At 37.2% G+C, this 21,436-nt stretch overlaps 1 protein-coding gene and 1 long non-coding RNA gene across 8 annotated transcripts in view; one reads left to right on the forward strand and one right to left on the reverse strand.

Annotated features, from left to right (window-relative positions):
* On the reverse strand, positions 1-3,048 carry LOC136277714 (uncharacterized). The gene is made up of 3 exons (XR_010715992.1): positions 2,864-3,048; positions 1,822-1,961; positions 1-190 (listed from the first exon to the last, which is right to left on the reverse strand). It is a non-coding gene; the product is annotated as an uncharacterized lncRNA (long non-coding RNA).
* Positions 634-21,436, forward strand: part of LOC131794858 (outer dynein arm-docking complex subunit 2) — a 22,900-nt gene continuing 2,097 nt past the window's right edge. The window contains exons 1-18 of one of the 7 annotated variants that reach the window (XM_066160261.1): positions 634-648; positions 8,993-9,174; positions 12,782-13,076; positions 13,390-13,559; positions 14,197-14,430; positions 14,965-15,021; positions 15,118-15,235; positions 15,443-15,502; positions 15,972-16,118; positions 16,661-16,733; positions 17,981-18,117; positions 18,639-18,875; positions 19,394-19,504; positions 19,795-19,958; positions 20,360-20,426; positions 20,685-20,866; positions 20,981-21,044; positions 21,308-21,358. In XM_066160261.1, the coding sequence (XP_066016358.1) occupies positions 9,008-9,174; positions 12,782-13,076; positions 13,390-13,559; positions 14,197-14,430; positions 14,965-15,021; positions 15,118-15,235; positions 15,443-15,502; positions 15,972-16,118; positions 16,661-16,733; positions 17,981-18,117; positions 18,639-18,875; positions 19,394-19,504; positions 19,795-19,958; positions 20,360-20,426; positions 20,685-20,866; positions 20,981-21,044; positions 21,308-21,358 (2,334 nt within the window). In that variant the 5' untranslated portion in view covers positions 634-648; positions 8,993-9,007. Of the gene's footprint in view, positions 649-6,483; positions 6,554-8,307; positions 8,323-8,397; positions 8,489-8,642; positions 8,826-8,992; positions 9,175-10,935; positions 11,106-12,781; positions 13,077-13,389; positions 13,560-14,196; positions 14,431-14,964; positions 15,022-15,117; positions 15,236-15,442; positions 15,503-15,971; positions 16,119-16,660; positions 16,734-17,980; positions 18,118-18,638; positions 18,876-19,393; positions 19,505-19,794; positions 19,959-20,359; positions 20,427-20,684; positions 20,867-20,980; positions 21,045-21,307; positions 21,359-21,436 lie in introns of those variants that run through there. The other 6 variants (XM_066160260.1, XM_066160262.1, XM_059112442.2 and 3 more) reach the window with 6 other exon arrangements.

Raw genomic sequence — 21,436 nt, forward strand, 5'->3', positions numbered from 1 at the left:
ACTTTTAAACAGCCCTTGACTTAAATTTTTTTTACAGTCCGACACCAAAGCGAATCAACTGTCAGCAATTTTGGTAAAACCAGTGGCAGTTCTCTCTTGAGTGAGATGTGCTAAATCTGTCTGGTACCACTAAGTAAATCATCTTCCTTTTGAATCGTAGACTTGCTTGTTTGATTCGTCACCTGTCAGTCTGCAAAATAATGAAATAATAAAAACAAACGTCAACTCAACACATACAGTGGATCTTAAAAGTCGCTTCTTAAAGCGATTATAATATGGATGGTCGTTACAAAAAAAAACAACATCGAACTTACTGAGTAATGTTGGACGAGAATAAATCCATTGCCTAAATACTAAGAGATGATTGTTTACATAGGGTCGGGTGTAGCTTAGGTAGCTTGGATTTGCCGATAAAAGAAATACGATGGATGATAAATATTTCAACGAATTCATTAATTGTTCTTGTTGCTATCGTTGTTTTCCGTATAAACTTTGTATTATTTAGCAGGTTCCATCATTACCTGCACTAGTCTGTGGGGTTTCCATTATTCAAATTTGAGGCGCCAGGTTTTATTTTTGCATTTAAACAACTCAATGTTCGTCAGCAATATTCTTCTAGGTCCACGACGGAATTCAAAGACGAAAAGTGTGAGTTACAATTTTTTTTCTTAGTTTGGAAAAGACATTTAATTCTATGAGCAACCAGAAACCGTTTTCTTCTTCTTCATCGTTTTGAAAAATGATATTGAAAATTAACATAACAAAGCCGCAAATATTTATATATGTTGGAAAACGTCTAGTCGCACCGAACGGATATAACCCGTTGCCCAAGGTGTGAATAATATTTGACACAGATAGATATATAGTTCATTTGAGTAATCAAATTCGCAGACTCCTAAGGCTGAATTGCATGAATTCGCCATAAGTTAAAGTAACATACATAATGAAATGATTAGAAAAAAAGCTACGTATAAAAGTTCTACCGATTAGACATGGATGGAATAAATGTGTTCGTGTAACGATTAGTGCGCATTTCGGGCAAAATAGAATGCGCTAGTTGCGAAAATTGTATCTGCTAATGTTCTTGGTTAGTAGCAGATGATGGAGTTCATGGGCGGTATTAGATACAACTGAGTCAAAGAGTTTCTAACAATTTTCTTGTAAAATAACAATCCCTAAATTCGTGAGCCACGTTTTCACTATAAAAGCTACAAAATCTTAGTATAACAAAAATTATTCTTTTCAAATTAATTTTTCGAAAGCGACTCCGGTAAAATGTCAGAAATGTGTTCCTTTAAAAAGTTCAGCTCAGACTTACAGGCGGGTAAATTTAAATCATTTAAACTGTCCCTCACTAGAACCATTTGATCTATTTCTTTGGGGAATTCTCAATCGTCGCTATGATAACTTGGTCGGTAGGTCAGTACTAGAAAAAAAAAACAGATAAAATGATAGAACTGATTTGTCGAATCAAGAGTGCTGTACAATACTGAAAACCACCTCGAGTGGAGATCCAAGAAATGAAATATTGGAACAAATTGGAACAAATTGGATTCATCGTGTCTGTGGTTTTCCTTCGTTTCTTCCGCTGGCTGGCTTTCAATTGTGGTTCTCCATGTAAGGTGAATTTGTATCACAATCAAGTGCTTCTTCAGTTGGTGATTATTTCATACGTGTGATTAATGTGTGATTCAGGTGTGTTATTGTAAGCAGAAATGAGATGTTAATCACTCCTAACGGTTAAACGGTTAAGAGTTCAGTGCAGACCAGACTTACAAGCGCAGACAGTAAAACTATTACTAAAAACGTCGAATGACTAACCTTAGTTGGAGTCATCAACCTGTTTTTGCTTCATCATATCAATGTGTCATGTATAAGTGAAAAAGGATGAAATCCTTCTTTTTTTTTTTTCTTGAATTCACTGCTTTTCTGTTGTTATAACCTTATGCTTGAAGCTGTCTCTAGAAAGATAAAAATGAGAAATACAGTGTGAAAAAATTTTTACCCATCTGTTGGTAATACAAAGGTCACTATGTATCGTCTGGGAAGGAGGAAGTCGAAGCATTTTTGTTGTGTCACGTACGATAAAATTTACCCGATCCCCCAATAAGGCTATGTAACATTCCTATGAGCTCCCCCACGCTGGCAAGAAATTGGCATTCAATTCTCTTTATTTCTCCCTTTATACTCTGTTAGCAACGACTAATCCCCTCCTTTCCATCTGAAAACCACATGGTCCCCCCAAAATTCTCCGATTCCCTCCACCCCACCCCCCTCCGGTAATGAATAACGTCAGGTCTTAAAGTACTTTTATCTTGAGTGATAAAGATTTACGCGAGGCAATTCGACTCAATCAGAGCCACTACGTTGCATTTGAAAAGTTTCAGTGTTTTTGATTACCAAGACGAAGGCAACCAGAAATTTTGACTCAATGATTTAAAGAATCTTAAACAAACAAACACACACACTAAAAAAAGGGAATCCACGTGCAATGTTATTTGTCACGCTAAGCAAGCCATTGACATGGCAATTTGGAAAGACAGAAAGACATATTTAATATCAAAGTGATATTGGTATTTATGAATAAGCAAAGCTTGAAAATGGTGTATAGTAACGGAAAGAGATAAGTCAATAAGCGATCCATAAACCAACGATAAAGTAGGAAATTCTCGCTTTTGCTCGAACAGCCACGCGGTATAAGAGGAACTGTCATGGCGGCTGCTAATAAAGATTTGTCTTAGACTGTACTGCGTGCAACATGCCATTTCGTTGCTACTTTTATCTCGGCAATTTTCAATCCAACAAAAAGTATCGAGAAGTCTGTACAACTATTCAAAATTATTTTTTTACTAAGTTTATTTACCTTGAGAAAATTCGTGACAAAATTACATCCACCACTCCTCGACAACTAATTCAAACAGCTCGGTCCAATCTCGGAGAACATTCGCCAGTTTTTAAAGCCAAATGGAAGAAACCCATAGTAATTAAGTGCAAATGACGTGTTTCTTGGCCCCAAAGTAGCTAAAATAAGACACAAACTTTCCACAATTCGTAAACTCTTTCCACGTGCAAGACTGATCGAAGTTATGAATATTGATGTACAAAATTATTTGTAATTCAAATAAGTTTACCGACTTTGAAAAGTAAAGCCGGGGATCGACGAGCTGTTCAGTCAACTCAGTTTCATTCAGCAGTAAAACGAGAAAGGAGATCTGGCTAAAGGCCAATTTAAAATTTTCATTAAAATTTAGTCAATAGAGAGGTGCAAATGTCATTTGTGTTGATGAAATAATGACTCAAATTCAGATGGAATCCAATCTTATCTCAATCTATTAAATTTTTTGAAGCTAAAGGTTTCTTAACGAAACATTTTTTCATTATCAAACTAAGGAGTTTTCCTGGCGGCTGCATTGGTCGAGAAAATATTTGAAGGACAATAACTTTTACCTGACTTCATTTATTATGGCTCGACAATTTTTTTTTTGCGTATAATATCTTTATTTGGCTTTAAAATATTATGATGAAATACTGCGTCAAATAATTCTAAAAGTGTTAAAAGCTCGTCAACAAGACGATGTTTTGACGTACAAATTAAGTGATTGTCATGTCAATAGATATGAACCAATATTTATTGGCTCCGCAATTACGTTTTGTAGCACATCGAATCGTCGTTGTTTTTCAAAGGTTTTTAACTATTTCAAAAACGATTTTGAGTAATTGATTTTAAACCCAAATGTTTGAGGAAATCGCTCTTTATCAGAAATTTTATTAAAATTGGAAATTGTGTCGTCGTTCAATGATTAATGATAAAACGTTGTGATAACTTTCACCTCAAAAACATTCGAAAAATCAGCTGGTGAGCTTAAGAAAAAAACAAGATAGGAAACGTACTTCATTAATAATTTGCCAAAAATTCATAGAAATTAGCTTTTTGGGTAAAGGTAATTATCAATACTGTAAAACATGGAATATGAAAATAAACAGAAGTTATCTGCAAGGTTGACGGAATACAAAGGTTTTCTGTGAGGATTCACGCCTGCTATCTTTGGTCCTAAGGACGCTTTTAGCAACATAACACCTGGGTGATCTGAATGAAAATATTCTTCTTCAATATGCAAATACAGAACCACTTTAAGAATACTACTGAGATTATTTATCTCTCGTCGAAACGCAAAAACATTTGCAAATAAGGAGCACAATTAGTGTCAGTATTTATAAACAGTTCGTAACTGTGCCAATAGCTTTTTGCCGGCTTCGGATGGGTTGATTTCAGTAGTTGTGTTGAATGTTTAAAGTGAAGATTTTTCCTTGGAATTACAGTAAATATGGATAAACAGTATTTACAGGGCGAAGAGATGACTTTCACGAGGAGTGATATAGACGTTGTTTTGCCATCCCTTGAAAATTCAACAAAGAAAAAGTTTAACAGTTCATTTTGTGCGGAGCAAAGACGATTCGAAAATCTGGAGAGACAAATCCAAATGGAGAAACACGAAATGTCTCAACGGCTGTCGTTGGAAAGAAAAGGCTTTCTACGGAGTAATTTGCTTTTTAGGGAACGAAGTGAACTGTCTTCGAGACGAAGTTCTGGGAGTAGGGGCAGAGAACATAAAATGAACTTCAAAGAATCAAGGTCCCCCGAAAAAGCCCAAGAAAAACATGTGGTGGCTGTTGACGAAGATAAGCCGCCGCCATTGGAGAGATCGCCATATTATTTCCCACCTTTGTACCAGAACGTCGAAAAAGATTTAAAACAAAAACAAACCATGCAAGAAAAAGTTAAAATAGCCAAGAAAGAACCGGTTGATACAGAAGCCATTAAGAATTGCCGATATTTGCGGCTCAGCACTGCACAAAAACGTGAAATTGAAACCGAGAAATCTCCATTTGAATCAGAATTGTAAAAGTAATTCGGATGACAAAGTTTTGACACCTAAATTGCCCTAAACGTATAAATCGTTTTCGGTTGTAGTTAAGCTGTACACACAACCTGAACTACTTATTTATTTTGGCAATATCATAGTATGAAGTTCATCTAGATTTAGGCGGATTTTAATGGCAAACAATTATTTTGTTTACAAAAAAAAATCTAAAGATGTAATTACTGTGACCAGCTGAGAATGACCGCACTGATTTGTGGGCTATGGATTTGATCGCCCGTCGTGCGTGTCTGGTGTTGGAAAACAAGGTTTCAATCTTATTTTTTTGTTATTTTCAAAACGGTTGTTTATATTATAAAAAAAATACCAAAAAACAATACTGAAACAAGTTATATTCTAATATTTGGCCAAATCATACTCAGTTTGCCGGGTATCCTACGTTTCTGATTATTAAACATGACTGTTGTCATGACATCGTTTGAATTTCGCGTATGAACGATTCAAAAAGGAGGAAAAGCATTCATAACAGTCAGGGTTCTTCAATGAATGAATGATCTACCTGTCAAAACATTTCGTAAAGGAAGTATTTGTCTTTCGGCTGTCTTAGACTGCATTTTGTTCATGGTTTTCTGTCATGTTTTTTACTTTGCGGATCAGGGCTTTCTTGTTTTAACATATCCGCTATCAGTTTATTTATCTTGAAAATGAGCGTTTTATCATGAAATATACGCTATCGTAGAGGGGTCGCAGGGTAACAGCAGATTCAAGAGCAAATGAAGGTTTCAGAAGCTTAGCAGTGAATTTAATAAGCATCATATGACGAAATTTTCTGAATCCCGAGATACCGTGAGTCATACTAACACAGGAAAACTTCAAATATCGAGGTAAAGATAGTTGACTTTATCTGGTCTTCTCATATAGTTGTAGCTATGAACGTTTTTGTCAGCCACGTCTCTCTGCCTCCTGATAGTGGCAAATTCTTAAAACTACCTGGAGAAACTGAGTTGGAAACAAAGCTTTTAATTGGACATTATTCACTCCTTAAAGGATTTCATTTTCTTTCCATGGCCCCATACAAACATCGACACCACACTTAGTGATAAACGGCTTTAAACCATTAATTCCATTTGTGCCTAAAAAAATTACCTCTTGAAAAAAGCCCGCAAAGATCTAAGATCATAAATACATCAATGATGTTGCTAATAAGTCGTTTTAGGGAATGGAAAATCTCCCCGTTTTTATTCGTGATGTTTTAGTCGTTAAAATGACTACATTACACATAAAAACTGTTTTTGTCGATCATTAATATCAACCAGACAGATTTATGCCTGATATATTTTTTTTTGTTTGAAATCTTCTGAAGTAAACAGGAATTTTAGAATTGTAATTTCCATCTGAATTTTCATTACGGCGTTTCATTTATTTTACCGCCACATCTTTTAGCAGTTCTCTAAGATCCTTTGTCTGGAACAAAGAGGTGTGATTTAACTATCTGTGGTCGTGTTTGTATTAAGATAATTGGATAGAAATATTAAATTAAACGCAACGCATATTTAAAGTTATAAAACGTATTTGCAGCTGGCGTCTTCCAGTCACAAAAAACTGACGGTTCGCTTTCAATATCTTCTCGGATGTAACATCTGAAAATTCATCGATTTCCCTTTCTTTCCAAGGTAATTTCAGCGAATCTTACCTTTATGGTTAACCATAATATTTTATGTATTGCAACGCGTAGAATGTATATTATAGCAGCATGTATATATTTTTCACGGGCAGTTCCGTCTTGATACGAACAGTAAATCGTTACAAAAGAGTAATCAAAGCTGTTTTAAATCAGTTTTCATATTCGTTCGTGGTATGCATTTTGCTTGATTTTCCTCACTTTAAGGGCTAAATTTTTCAGTAGGAAGATATGCAGAGAAGAAGTTAATTTGAAGACTTTGATTTCGGTTTTAAAACGCTTCCTGCGCTTCTTGAAATTCCATTTTTATCAAAAAGCAATGCCGAAGATAAATAAAATTTGAAATTGGATATTACCACTTTTCTGCTCACGCGATTTCAACCGGATGAACAGAAAAAGCATGTCGATTTTTCTCGTACTTGCCGAAGAAGTTGTGTCCATAGGAACCGAAACTTGTTTATACCGGTTGTATAATTGTGCGCCCTTATAAAGAATAATATTCTAAAACTGTCAGAACTCATTTTGCAATCGCATTGAAGAGAAGCTTAGCGAAAATGATTATAATTCTAAGTGGGTTATTTTTCAGGCCTTTCACCGCAGCCTGTTTATGTCTTATTTTTCTAATGACTGTGTGTATTAAATGTGAAGGTTAATCTGATTACGTGCACTAATAATAGCAGCGACTAAGGACAATACATTTTATAAACAATTGATTATGACTGATAGGAACAGCCAGCCTTGAATACATAATTATAGTATATCGTACCTGAGTGACAACACACGGAGACCAACACCTCATGTCATTTACAAGACGTGATCTGTTTCAAATTTACCAGACGTTAGCTCATTTTTGAGTGTGTTATTTATATACAGGACAAAGCGGAATAAAGTCAAATTGTATCGCACGTGAAAAACAAAACTGAGATAGAAGTGCTTTGCAAAGCTTCATTTTCAATATTTGATCGGTTACTAGGAGACTAGGAAGTGCAGCCCTGAAATTCGAAAAAAAAATTTATATCTATAAATATTGGACAATGTTTATCTCGCTTTCGTTGAATAATTGTAGGATATTTTACTATGGAAATACATCCTGATAATCAGCTAGTGAAAACCAAAAATTTTCAAAACTACCCAGTAGTTCAACAGGGGAGTTTTACCTTCATGCCCTCTTCAGAGTGAATTTTCAGAGTAATTTTCGATTGAGTCTCAAAATTTATTAGGATTGCTTAAGTTTCACCTCTCTACGCTTTGTGATTAATTCAGAAAACTCGTGCCAAATTTTCAACTAAAACGAACCACCCGTTGGTTACTTCCGTTTCCCCGCGTCCGACTCAGTTTGCTTCTCATTGGCTGTTTTGATGACTCTGGTTTTGGTCATGTGACTCATAGTCGAGAAGATCTTTGTTAACAAGCTGTAAACAATTTATTTGAAAGAGTGAAATGTCATGAATGAAAATATCGAATTCACGTGGAAACGCGTTATGAACACGCAACGATTTAATGGACAAATGCATGTCACATTATTAATTCATTCTTGGAATGATGCGCTATTAGAAGCAATTATCTTTGCAGTAAAAAGGTGTTAAAAGTAAATAGACAAATTTCGAAGGGTCGCGTTGCAATTTAAGGCTCATTTTGCAGGTGCCATGAAAATGTAGGTGAATATATCAACCTGTTGAAAATGTTTTAATTTTTCGTGCACATCTCAGTTCCCTGAAAAAAAGGAAAAATATATATATATATATATATGTATATATGGAGGTAATGTATGCTTAAATGTTTTGTGAAACTCGTAACATTTGTTGAAAATTACATTCTTAAATTAGCATTGGCCTCAAGCAATTAACAATATGTTTTAAAATCTCTGCGGTGTGTTATTGTAAACACGACTCTTCTAATTCAGGAACCAGAATCATAGAATACTTTGGTAAGATTTTAGTGATTTTCCATCAGAACAGATAGAATGGTATCATATTAAACGCACTGCATACAATGAAATTCATATAGGCGAGTGAAATTAAACTCATTACAATGGCGAAGTCCAGAGACGCCAAATATTAGCCAAGTGCCCTCAGCATCATATTGAAACAGCCCCTTAGTGATGTCTCGTTTACGAAAACAATACTAAGCATCTGGTCCATAAACGATTCACGGCTCCCTGTTTTTTCTGGTTGTTTCTGACGAATAGGAAACAAACGTGAGTTGTTTTAATTTATGACGCGTCCTTCATGGAAAATTGATACATTTTCCAAGCAGAAAAAAGGGTGCGAAATGATTTGAATTTATCCTGTAGTTAAGATGCACGAATGAGATAGAACCATCTGCTTTAATTGATGTTTTATTTTTGGCTGGAAGGAGGTTTAAGAATACTGTAGATAGATGTTTGTCTTCGACTGCACGAATTGCTAAAACAAAATGCTCTTATACACAGGATTAAAAGTTAAAGATGGCAACTGAGAAAGAAGTGAATGACCTCGGCCGCTTACAGGTAGCCGAAGAAGCTGTGCGGATCGTTAGAAGATTCAATACGTTGGGGAAGGACAAGGAAGACCGGCAGAAGAAAATAATTGAGTTATGCACAGACATCGCAGACATTCTCGACGCAAAACGACGGTACATTCATTTCACACAAGCTAGTAAATGTTTTGTTGACATAGAAGATGAACTAAACATGTTAGTCGTGTTTCATTTCGGCCACTTTGCTCTTTAAACGATAAAGTGTAAACCCTGTGGTAACAACATTTGTTATCTACAAACATGTTATGTTGTAGCTCTGCACTCCGCAAGGAGTTAGTTTATCTTCGACTAGTAAGAGAAGATTTTGTTCTTACAAATTTAAATTGCAAAACATATGCTAGGGTTCAGTTCATGATCAGCATCCTTCAAGTCGGAAGATAAAACACGGATCTACTCAAACAGGGATGATGTTCTTCAAGATTGTTTATTTAAAAACTGGTAGTCACTTAACAGAAATTCGTGCGCATGCAAACTTATATAAGTCTGAAAATCAATTCAAGAAAAAAGCTTTCCTGTCTTAAAAACGAAAGTAGAAACAAGATTGTTCACAGAAATAGCGCGCGTACGCAAAAAGAGGCGGGAAAAGGAAGCATTTGGCTGATTATCAAGGAAAGATGCACTTCAGTCGTTGACGCAGACGTGAAACAAGAAAAATTGTCATTTTTAATGTTGATAAACCAATGCGACGGCTTTTTCTTAGGTGATTATGCCTGGTTATTTAATTCATTTGCTTGCTTAGCTTTTTCTTTTAATGTTTCGTAAGAATAACTTGACCCTTTGAATAGCTTTTGTAGCCAGTAAATATTATTGATAGCTACTGCTCATTTAAATGCAAATTCTCAAGAACATTGTTTTAATTTGCACATGAAACCGAACTGTCGTAATTGCATTAACACTTGAATAGAAAAAGTCACTATTGGTGATATCTGTTAGACAAAATAATGGATTTTTTGAGTGTTTAAGACATAGCAACTGTTATTTTTCTCGGGGATCAAGATTATACTTTTCCTTTCTACTTTTCCCAAGGATGTTCAAATTAAATATGCAAAACTCATATAAGTACATTCCCCCAGAAATTTCATTTTATTTTATGTGACTACTTAACTTAGGACAATTATCTTAGCTGGAGTTTTTTCAGGCCATCTCTTAATCATAAAACTGATAAGTGAGCGTTCCGACGAATTGTTTTTGTAAGGCACTTAGCCATTTGTAAGAAACTTGACAGTGGTCGCCGCTTCAGTAGGGGATTGTAGCTGCGCTCGTGACGTTCTTGCAGCGGTTGAACTTACCTAGAAAAATCTATTATGGAATTTTGTTAGAAATTATCTCGTCGCCTTTGGTGTCTTTATGGGGCTTCGTTTTAAGTTCTTTTTTTCTGTTTTTCGAAGTAAAAAGGAAAAACGCCATAGTAATACTATGAGATAATATATTTTTCTGTTGAAATTACCGCCTGAGGGATCAGAATTTCTCTTGTTTTTGAACGGACCGAGAAAAAAAACTGCTCCTTGTGAGCGCCAGAAACACATGTTTATCCATAGTTTGAACTCGTGATCTCTCTTATTCACTGTTAAAAGTGTAAAGACGATAGAAACTAGGAGAGCCCGGTGTAGAAATTTTTACAAGGCTAAGAAAAAAAAAAAAAGAAAAAAAAGTAGAACCATGCTCAATAGCTTATCACCTCGTGTTACCCGTTAAGCCAACAGGTGACATTGAAATGCACATGCGCACACAGGCTGTTTTCTCAATGGTCGGCCAGACTATCAACAACTGCAAATAAAAAACACTTTTATTCAAATGAGGGAAAGCTGCATGACATCAAACTTGAATATGTACACAGCTGAGTTGCTACAAGGTTGCCATAGAGAACTCAAGCTTTATTTATGAAGTTTGAACATCCGTTTGGCGAGGAAATTTTTAGCTCGGTATTCGATCGTTAAAGAGATCTATAATTACTAAAGCATTCGGTACAAGCCTTTAAGCTGATTTTTTAAGAACAGAGCGACGAAGAAAGGAAAAAGGAAGATACGGTAAGCTAGACTAATCGAAAATTAAGTAGTTTTTCAAGCCATAATATTGAGAGCGTATAAATGCGTTCAATTTTTAATATCTAAGTGATCTTTTGCCTTGAAGGATTCTTTGGTGAGTTACATACAGACGTAGATCTTCTCGAATCTGATTCTTATTTCGCAAATCCTTCGCACGTTTTTTAAAGACTATATATTTTGGTGAGTTCTCTTTCGTAAGACTGTCGTGATGTCATCTAATCACATGCTGATAACATGCTCTCTTACTTGAAATATTCTGCAATTACCGCTCCAACTAGATCTTATTTTATGCATAAGTAGTAAAATTGAAATGTACGACTTGCTTGGCAAACATCGCGTTGGGAAAAGCGAAATCATTTTGATACCATTAAGGAAACTTATTTTGTCATTTGTCATAAAAATTAGACAAGTATTGGATTGCTTAGGTCGTTAACTTCGCATGTATTTAAATTATAAATTCGTTTGAAGGTTAGTTTGGAAGAAAATCATTCTCAAGGTTTTAAGAAGGAAGTTTCACCTTTTTCCCCGAGCTTTTTTTTTGTTACATTAAATGAGTTTCATGATGAGTGATGGGAGGACCATAAAGAAGACATAACCATGTCATTATGAATTCATTGTTTCCATCTTTTTGTGGTGAGATGAAAAACAAAGGCGACATTACGCTCATTAGCAAATGAGGAAAAAAATTTTGCGAAAATTTTCGAGGCATAAAAATGATCGTGCGAATCAATTTTTTTTAAAAAAATTGATAAGGAGGAACATGAGGGTGACTAAACCTAACGAGAATATTTTTAATTGAGCTCATCGCTGCGAGGTGTTCACTGAAGAAAATCCATTTCAGCGGAAAGGACATTAGCACCTAATGTTTATTTAGGGAGTGTGTGCAAATTTTGGTTGCCCATGAAAGAAAAGGATCATACAAGACTCGTGCCGTGTGAACGTCTTGTAGCATGTGCGATCGTTTTCAAGACAATCTCTTCCCCAGTCTTATGCATTTTTAACTCAGGAGCCTCGAGTGTAATGTTTACGCATGCGCAGCAGAGAGAAGCTTTGGGATCGAGAATTGATTCATTGATAAGGCATCTGCATCGTTTTACGAAAATGAATTGAATTCATGCTCTCAATTTCTTGTAAAAGCAAAATTAATGACTTATAGTAGGGGTGAATGTTCTTAAACTACAATTTGTAGTTTTGAGGTAAAACGTACATGCAAGGGTACCATATTTCTTGTAATTCGTCAGTGTGTTCTAAAGTCATCATTGTCCCTTTCCCCTGACCCCCCCCCGGAGCATACTCTTGATATAAACTACGGAAGTTGACTGGGTATCCCCTGGGGGTGGGGAATATAAGGTAGTTAGGGAGTTTTCCTTCATATTCTTTATCACAAAATAAAATTCTAAATTCATGGAGGGTCTCAATGGGGTTAACCGTTATCCGTAAAACAACCAAAAGTTTAGCCGTATGGCGTAAAATTTGGCAAATTTTAACCGTTAGTTGTAAAATTGAAATAACTTTAAGAAACAAATCTGTTGACGACAATGAAAAGGTATTAATAGTTAGCCGTAAATTGGCCAACATTTTAACCGTTAGCTGTAAAAGCCATCATCCCAATAAGACCCTCTGCATAATGGTCGTTTTCTCTCTCTGTGGTTTTATAGCCTGGAAGATTTAGTAGAAAAGCAACAGGCAGAACTTACCGAACTTCGGCAGCAAACAGGCTCAGCCAATACCTCCTCAACATCAGGACGAGGCTCACTGACCCCTGAGGGAGCGAGTGACACGGACCCACTTTATGACTGGCCAGAAAGGACATCTACAGCCACCTGTAATCGGTCTACAAGTCCAATTGTGTTCTCAGACCACTCAAATATGACGTCACCGGCAGAATCCCGTGAAGGTCTGACCAATCAGGTGCAAGAAGAAAAAAACAGTGACAATATTGAAGATCATGTGGTAAGTATTGAAAAGTTTGTTAAAAAAATTTGATGAACAATGGGATAAGGCATAAACTGAACAGTTTAATAATGGAATAATCTCAGTGTGAAGTATAAGAGAAAAGCCTACAAATATCAGGCTGATGCGAAAGGATTTACTCACTTTTTCTACTAAATAATATAGCAGATAATCGATTCAAAGTAGGGTGTACCCCTTTAATTGTAAGAAATGTATTTTACAGTGTGCTAACACGGCCCAATAAGCGATAGGTTTGTGACCGACCGGTGCGCACGTAGTATCTTATTTATCAAGCGATTTGTTGTTGTTGAAGGAAAAACTTTCACGTGAAGTGGAGGGACAAGAGTATTCTGAGGACGAAAGGACAGGTCTAGATGGAGAGGAACACCCACCGCAAGTAAAAGGAGACAATGACGCAGAATTAAATAAAAATGAAGAAGAACTGGAAACAAAGGAGAACGACAGGAAAACCGCTGACCAACGGTAGATTTTTTTTTCCCACCCTTGCGATACACTTGCTTAATCAGTTGAACACGTTATAAGGAAACACGATCCGGTAAAGGGCTTGAAGCTGCGCGTCTGATGGGAAGGAACGTGGGGGGGGGGGATGCGCTCTTACACCCTGAAGCGTTCTATTACATCAAACTCATATCGCACATATATCCATTTAAACAAATATTCGCGTGGGAAAGGTTTCATTGTTTCTGATAAGAACCACAATTTAAGAAGATTTTCCGATTAAGGAATTTAAATGTTAGCCTCGATAAAAAAAGTGCTCTTGAAGTGTGTTCTAAGGCTCGAGGACCTCCCGTACGTACCCATACGTAAAGGGTTATCTATTGTCCTGTTATTTAGGTCTCAACCTCTCTCTCTCTCTCTCTCTCTGAGTTATTGTTCTTAAATTAGCTCTGTAATATACACTTTTAAACAATGATTAATAGATATTTTCACAGCTGATTCAGTAAGGCCTGGCTCTAGATCACAAGTACCAAATATTTGATATAATGATCAGCACCTACGTGATTTTTTGTTAGGATTGGATCCGTCCTCCAAATTAAAGTATTTCAATTATTTTTCCTTATTATTCTCAAAATTATCGTTTTACTACTTCCATCTTTAGCAAATCACAAGAGAAAAATGCCAATCAAATGACTTCTCCCCAGACCTCTAAGAGGTCAGGCCGACCAGAAGTAGCAAGTTCTAAGAAGCAAGAACGGAAGAGAGACTCTAAAAGACGTGAACAGTCTCCTAGGAAAAACGGAGGAGAAAAACTTGATTTTAAACCATCACGAGAGAAGACTTACAAGACACTATGGAAAACCAATCACATGAATCTTTTTGATGAGAGCCGAAGGTAAATTATAGCTGTTATCTGTATGTAGTCACACAATCCCTACTCTAGATGTGTTAACCTGATCTCGTACCCAGACCTTTTACGGCCAAGCGGTTGTGCATGCAAGTTACAGTAACATGATAGGATCTGGGTACGAGATTAATATGCAAATTCTCCATATTCTTCTCTACACATTTCCCTAGACGCTCACAAGGAGAATTTGTTAAACAATCAAGAGCTTCTTAAGTTGGTGATCATCTCCTTTATTCTTCTGACCTCAATGTTTGATTCTGGGGTGACATTGAATGAAAAATAAGATGCTGGTCACTCTTAGGGGTTAGATGGCTAAGTGACGGCCCAAGAAGCAAATATTGCTCCTGGAAAGTGTCATGCAGAAGAATGAGGTTTTTTCTTCGCTCCCCCCTCCCCCCCCATTTTTTTCTTCTTTTTCAACTATAACAACATTTTCCTGCGATGTTTTCCTTTTTAATATGTTCCAACTTTTAACAGACTTAAATGGCTTTAAAAACGTAATGGTATCTTTGTTGTCTATAGTGCTCAAGAACGAAAGAACAATGCCAAGAACAGAACAAAGGACAAGATTTCTGTCGGGTGCGTTTTCATCGTTATCATCAGATAATCAGAAATTTAGTTACCAAACTCTAAAAACCTTTTATATATGAAGCTATTTTCTGTATCCAATTCCAGTGGTAAAACAAGAAGTATACAGCACAGAAGCTCATTCAGGAATGCCGCTGACAAGTACCAGAGTGAATCGTCGTCAAGTAGTTGCGACAGTGAAGAAGATGAGGAGTTGTCAAGAAAGGTAAATCATGAAATCATAAATTCTCGTTACTGATCACTATAAATTTACTATAAGGTTAGTTTTGAGAAGTTGGTGAAAAAACCACGACTATATAATAGGGGTTTGAAAAATAGGAGAGCAGCTAAGGATTTTTACATTTTACTGCAGCAGTGTCCAAGGCTTATGATCTGTTTTAACTGACAAATTTTATGTGTTTGGATTTGAAAGGTAAAACCTGAACTAACTACGGAGTATTGGGACATTCACAAACTAATCAAATTTTTGAAGGTAAGTGCAAATGCCTCGTAAATATTTTGATATTGAAGACATCCTTAAGTAAGAGCTGAAGGAACAAGAACTATCAGAACACTGATCAAATGAGTGTCATTAAGTCGAGAACAAAGTGACAACGATGGCCAATTAGAGCGAAGAAAAAACATTATAGAGAGCCAATGATAACTCAAAGAAAGCGCGGGAAAATGCGCGCGATCAAGTTTGAATTAGTTTTAGTCCGCTTTGATTGGTTAAGGGGATGACGTGATTATTTTAGTTCCATCAAAGAGCTTTGGTTTAAGATTTCACGCCTGAAGGAAATGTCATAAATTTTTCATCTAATTCCCATCACAATCAGCTTCCATTCAGTTCATAATCACTCATCCTAACTTCAGATAGATTCGTGTCGTTTAAGAGTATTTAATCCTACAAAATAGAATCATTTTTGGTTTAAACTCAAATAAAACATATGTGTCATTTTAAGCTGGGGAACCCAACAGCTACAGTGATAGCGCTATGCGCCCTTCGTGATCTTAGCCTGGAACAGGAATCAAGTCAGCTGGCCATTCTGGATCTCGGTGGAATCACTATCCTCCTTAACATTCTAAAAACAGATTATTGGCGCTGTGTGGTATGATTTGTACATTTTGTGTACTACCTAACTTGTATCCTTAAGGGGTAAATCGAAAATTAGATCAAGGGTGATGAATTCTTGAAATGGGCACTGGGAATTGTTTCTTTCATTTTGGATTTATTAACACATTAATTTAAAGGAAAAGGGGAAAGCCTTGCTTTAGCAGTTCCATACGCCCCAAAAGTTAGTAGAACTGCAAAAGTTCCTAACCATTTTGAACGGTTAGAGAAAGCTGGAGGAGAAACGTTAGATATGTGGGTGCTCAGACACTTCATAGTTTCACATACGTAATAAAAATTTGGTGCTTCTTCCTCGCAGTATTCAGACAGAATAACTTGTATCACGAAGTAGCTAGTTAACCGACACTGACTTTGTGCAGCAAAAAGGCGTCAACTTGAGCTGAATACATAGGAAAAATATGCATAGAAGGAAAAATAATTGAAATAATTTAATTTGGAGGACGGATCCAATCCTAACAAAAAATCACGTCGGTGCTGTAGTGTCAATAATACAAGTATGTCGGTGATTTTGTCTTTTAGGTTGGTTCTCTCAAAATACTAAGAGTGATAACGAATACTAAGAGGATAAATACTGAGATTTGTCGTCTGGGAGGTAAAATATTGTGGCTATCGGCCCAAAACTATGCGCATAAAATATAAGAAATATTTAGAAAAGATTAATTATTATACGATACTTTAGTGTAGACGTAAGAAAAGGCTATTTAAGGGACCGTTCATTAATAATCGGCATTGGGTATGCGATATCTTGCTTTCCTAAAATAGCTATGCTGTGGGTACCCGAAAGGCTTTTGACCAATGAGAGGGTGCGTACTATCTCGGTTATTTTGTTAAGTGGTGAAAATGTTTTTAATCGAATGAAGGTGTGACTGAGCTGTTATTATCATAATAACGAGAGTAAGGATGGAAAATTTGACAAAAAATCGACCCATTCCGCTCTTAATCGGGTCTGCTACGAAGACTGCTTATGAGTTAGTTTACTTTGAAAAGCAATGCTTATGTCTTTTCTTAGTTAATACTAATTAGTACTAGATGTGATTAAATACCAACACGACTTAAAGATCAAAAAACCCCTGCGAAGCGCTAGAAACAAGGTTGAACTCACAACAGAGCTTAAGCGTTTACAACAACTTACTTTTTCCTTGAGAAATTCACAGTTACTCGAAGAGTTTCCCGTCAATTACTCCCCAGACTTTCCCTTCAGCTAAACTAGCGAAGGTAGCTTTGCGTTTGTTCCAACGAAAACTCGAACTACCGATTTTTCGTAGGGGGTTCCCATTCTCATGCTGCACAAGATATGGTAATTTCAAATACTTATTTTGTACAAGACGGTCACGAAATGTATAAACTTTCAAATTCACGTGCTGAGCTTTTGTTTTACTAATTAAGGTTTTTCTCGTCGGAACGTTCTTTTTGAAGTCATCGTTGATATATCAATGACGCCTGGGATAATTGCAAATCAACACTTTATACCAGTTTCTTACATTGGTCTCTTCACTTTCCCGCGCTCAACTCGGTTCACAACTGGTTAAATACAGTTTTCCCGCGTTTCCAGCTGGTGGGTGGCTTGATTTCCCGCGCTTCGTACCGGTCGCATGATTTCCCGCGCTCTGAAATCTTCAGATGCGTACCCGGGCTTTGAGTTCTCATAGGTTAGTTACCCTGTTTTCCCGCCAAAAAGACCTGGCTTTGTCTTTTATTTCTTTAATGGCGTGGATAAAATGATTAGATAGTTTTTCTTAACATGTAGCGAGGTGTAAACCCCAAGCGGAGGAATTATCTCAATAGAAGGATTTTTTTTATGATATGCGTTTCATAGCATTTCTTTTCTGTTCTTTTCAGGCATTCAGCAGCTTATTGATTGCCTTCGACAAGACTCGAAAGAGATCCAGTCCCTCGCTGCTGAAACTCTTAGTCACGTGGTTACATTCCGATTGGCTTACAGAGCTATTCGGCGTGGCAGAGGGATAAAACATTTGGTGAGAGATGTTTTTCTGTACAATTTCAACATCAAAGGATCCAGCATATGTTTAAAAGTGTTAGAGATTGGAACCTCTCCTAGAGGAGGGACCTTAAATCAACGACATTCGAAGTTGAGTTCTTTCTGATTGAATTAAGTAAAACCATAGCAAAACCAAAACTGAAGTAATCAGTGGGGGGGGGGGACAGGGGGGTCAGAGTCTCCCGCTTCCCGCACCACGTTCTCCCGCCTCTTTTGAATTGTGCCAAAACTTAAAATTCCCGCTCCCTGTTCTCCCGGGCTCCCGCCCCCTGTTCCCCTCCACAACGGCCAATCAGAAGAAGGGAAAATACCACTAAGAGACAACGAGAACTCGAAGTATACCCCAACAAACTGCCTCGCGGGCGACAACGAACGCGGCTATTAAGTGTTCTGATTGTTAAAATCTCTGTCGTCATCTTTCATTTGACGAAAATTTAATAAAAAAAATAGTCATGAAAAGTTTATTTAAAAGCTTTTCTGTGGTCATGCCTGTTTCAGGTGAACATGATTCAACCAGAAAACAGGAAACGCACTAGGCTCCCATCGAAAGTAGACAGCAACTTCGGGCTTACCCACAATGCATGTATGGCTTTGTGGAGCTGCAGCAGAAGCCCTAAAAATATTCAAGCCATCCGTTTGGCCGGTGCCGTGCCCATCCTCGCCTCCCTATTGGTCAGCGGGACGGATGATGTCATTTTACCCACCATGGGAATTCTTATGGAATGTGCTAGCGAGGTACGAAATGCAAGATGGGTAACAATGTAATGTTGCAATTGGTTCAGTTACTTGGCATGGGGAAAATGTCTCGAGCTTCCAGCTATTGAGACAAGTAAGGACATTTGCAGGAGACCTGGTGACCTGTCAGTGAGTGTTTTGGCCTTCAGAGTAGAGGTCTGGGTTCGAAACCGACTGGAGTCGTTATACTTTGTTCTTTAACGAAGCACTTTACTCTCTTGGGAGTATTCGTGAAAACTACAAATTTTCTCCAGTGAAAATTCTGGGAGTTAAATACGACGAACTAGCGTTCAATTCAGCATGTGTGCAAGCAACTAATCTGTAGTTATGCATATCGTTGAAAGGATTTTTAAACAGTTTAGCGTCGGTTTAAAGGGGCCGCAATGACATACCATGCGTCGAAATAAACGTGGCAAGCATGACGACTTTCCTGCCGCTGATAAATGACTTATTTATGACCCTTTTGATATCATCACAGAGTTACTGCAGCGTTAAGGATTTTCTTTGATCTTCTTCAGCCCACTTTTCGTGATGATATCCGCAGGGAGGGGATGGTGGAGGCGATTGTTAAGCACCTGAAAAAGGGCGACACAGCTTTGCAGACTCTATGTGCCAATGCTTTGTTCAAGGTTTGTCAAATCAGCATTTTTCTTTGATAAATCTAGTGTTCTAGAGACGGATAAGGATACGAAAGTTAGCCAATTAATGATCAATCAGCCTCGTCAAACCATCATGAACTAACCAGCCATTGCCTTCCGACTCCGACAAATGACTTCTGCTTAGGTTGTCAAAACTTGAGTCACCAATAGTTTTTTCTCTACACCTTAAAGCAAGACGATTATACTACACAAGCTGCTGAAACTTTTGGACTCAGTCTAATGTCAAAACATGATTTTCCTTTAACTTTCCCATTTTATAGTGCGCCGAAGATGATTCCACTCGCGAACTGATTTTCCGCTTTGGTGGCCTGGAACTGCTCGTCCAAATAACGATGGGATCCAGGTCCTCTGAGAACACGCAACTCCTTGCGGCCACGGTCGGCGCCCTTTGGAAGTGCGCATTGAACAAAAACAACGTCAGAAGGTAAAGGAAGACACAGAAAGAGGAATTCAATTTTTGCAATGGACAGGAAACGAACCGAAGTGCAAACAAAAAATCTCAGTCCTCTTATGTGAGGAATCGAACTCCAGTCAATTCCAATTTCGTAGCAGGCTGCTCTGCCATTTGAGCTGCCATAAGCATCCGATCGTTGCATGTGGAATTTTTTTTACTGTGTATTTCCAAGTTTATTTTTCAAAGTATCAATTATTGAGCCCTCTTAAGCTTTTATTTTACTCGGAGCGCATAACCAGAATAACTGAAAAAAAATTCCTAAATAAAAAACAGTTAAAGGTCACGTTACGCTTTTATTAAAAGAACTGACATCAAATTCCCCTCAGTAAGAGGTGTTTTCTTTTGATACTATTAATTTTTTTCGATCTCAGGCTTGAGCAATTTGGTGCAGTCAAAGCTTTGATCCTATTGTTGAAGACTCCAGAGCAAACTAACGAGGTACAAAATATTGTGATAGTTGAAAAGTCATATTATTGAATATAACTGCATCAAAATTGTGTTGTATTTATTTTTACAAGAGCCAATCACAACAGAGGAAAATATCATACAGCTACTGATTGGTTGAGAGAATGACGCGAAATTTTAGTGACCAATCATGGAGCGGAGTAACTCATATAAACAGTGCACCAATGCTTTGTAGGATTCCTTTTTTCGTTCACTTGTAAAGAACTCTGACACCTCTTTTTAACTCACCAGGTCTTGGCTAATACTATGGGTGCTATGCACGAGTTTGCGTACAGTAAACGGACAGTTCTGACACTCAAGGAGGATAAAGTCATCCCAGTTGTTGTGCGAGCGCTGAGCATCACGGAACGTGCCGTACAAATTAACGCTACCAGGCTCCTCGCGATTTGTGCTAAAGAGGAATCCTGTAGAAGGTTTGTAAGTTATTGTTGCTGTTGTTAAAAGCCGTGTTACCTCAATTTTCATTCCAGTTTCATGTAGTCATTTTTGGTTTCTCTTGACTAATATATTTTGTAACTTTGTTGCAGTACAATTCTTCAAACAGACGGATTACGGCTTCTTTGGTCCTTATTGAAGTTTCCCGACTCAGACGTAATTGGTTGAGTTTTACTGTTTAGAATCTAAAAATAAAGACCGTTAATAAGCTACGGACCTACCTGCCGATTGCCATCTTTTTTATCTTTGCAAATCAATCGATTTACTCCCAGAGCTTTCTCGCACAACGTATCTTCTTTTAATTTCACACAGTAACCGACAATAACAGTATCTATACGATGTTTGCATGCAACATCAATATCCGTATTCTCTTCTCTAGACATTCCTATAATACTGACAAAGAGAATTTGTTTTCCCAGGTTGTAGCAGCTGCGGCAGAGGCCATCAGTGAGTGTGTTGTGAAAAAAGAGGTTAGACAGAGTCGTTTATTAATAGTTAGCTTGAGTGTCCATCGTGATGAAGAATTTTTCTCTGATATTCCACGTTCT

This window comes from Pocillopora verrucosa, chromosome 13 (genome assembly GCF_036669915.1).
Source record: "Pocillopora verrucosa isolate sample1 chromosome 13, ASM3666991v2, whole genome shotgun sequence".
NCBI lineage: Eukaryota > Metazoa > Cnidaria > Anthozoa > Scleractinia > Pocilloporidae > Pocillopora > Pocillopora verrucosa.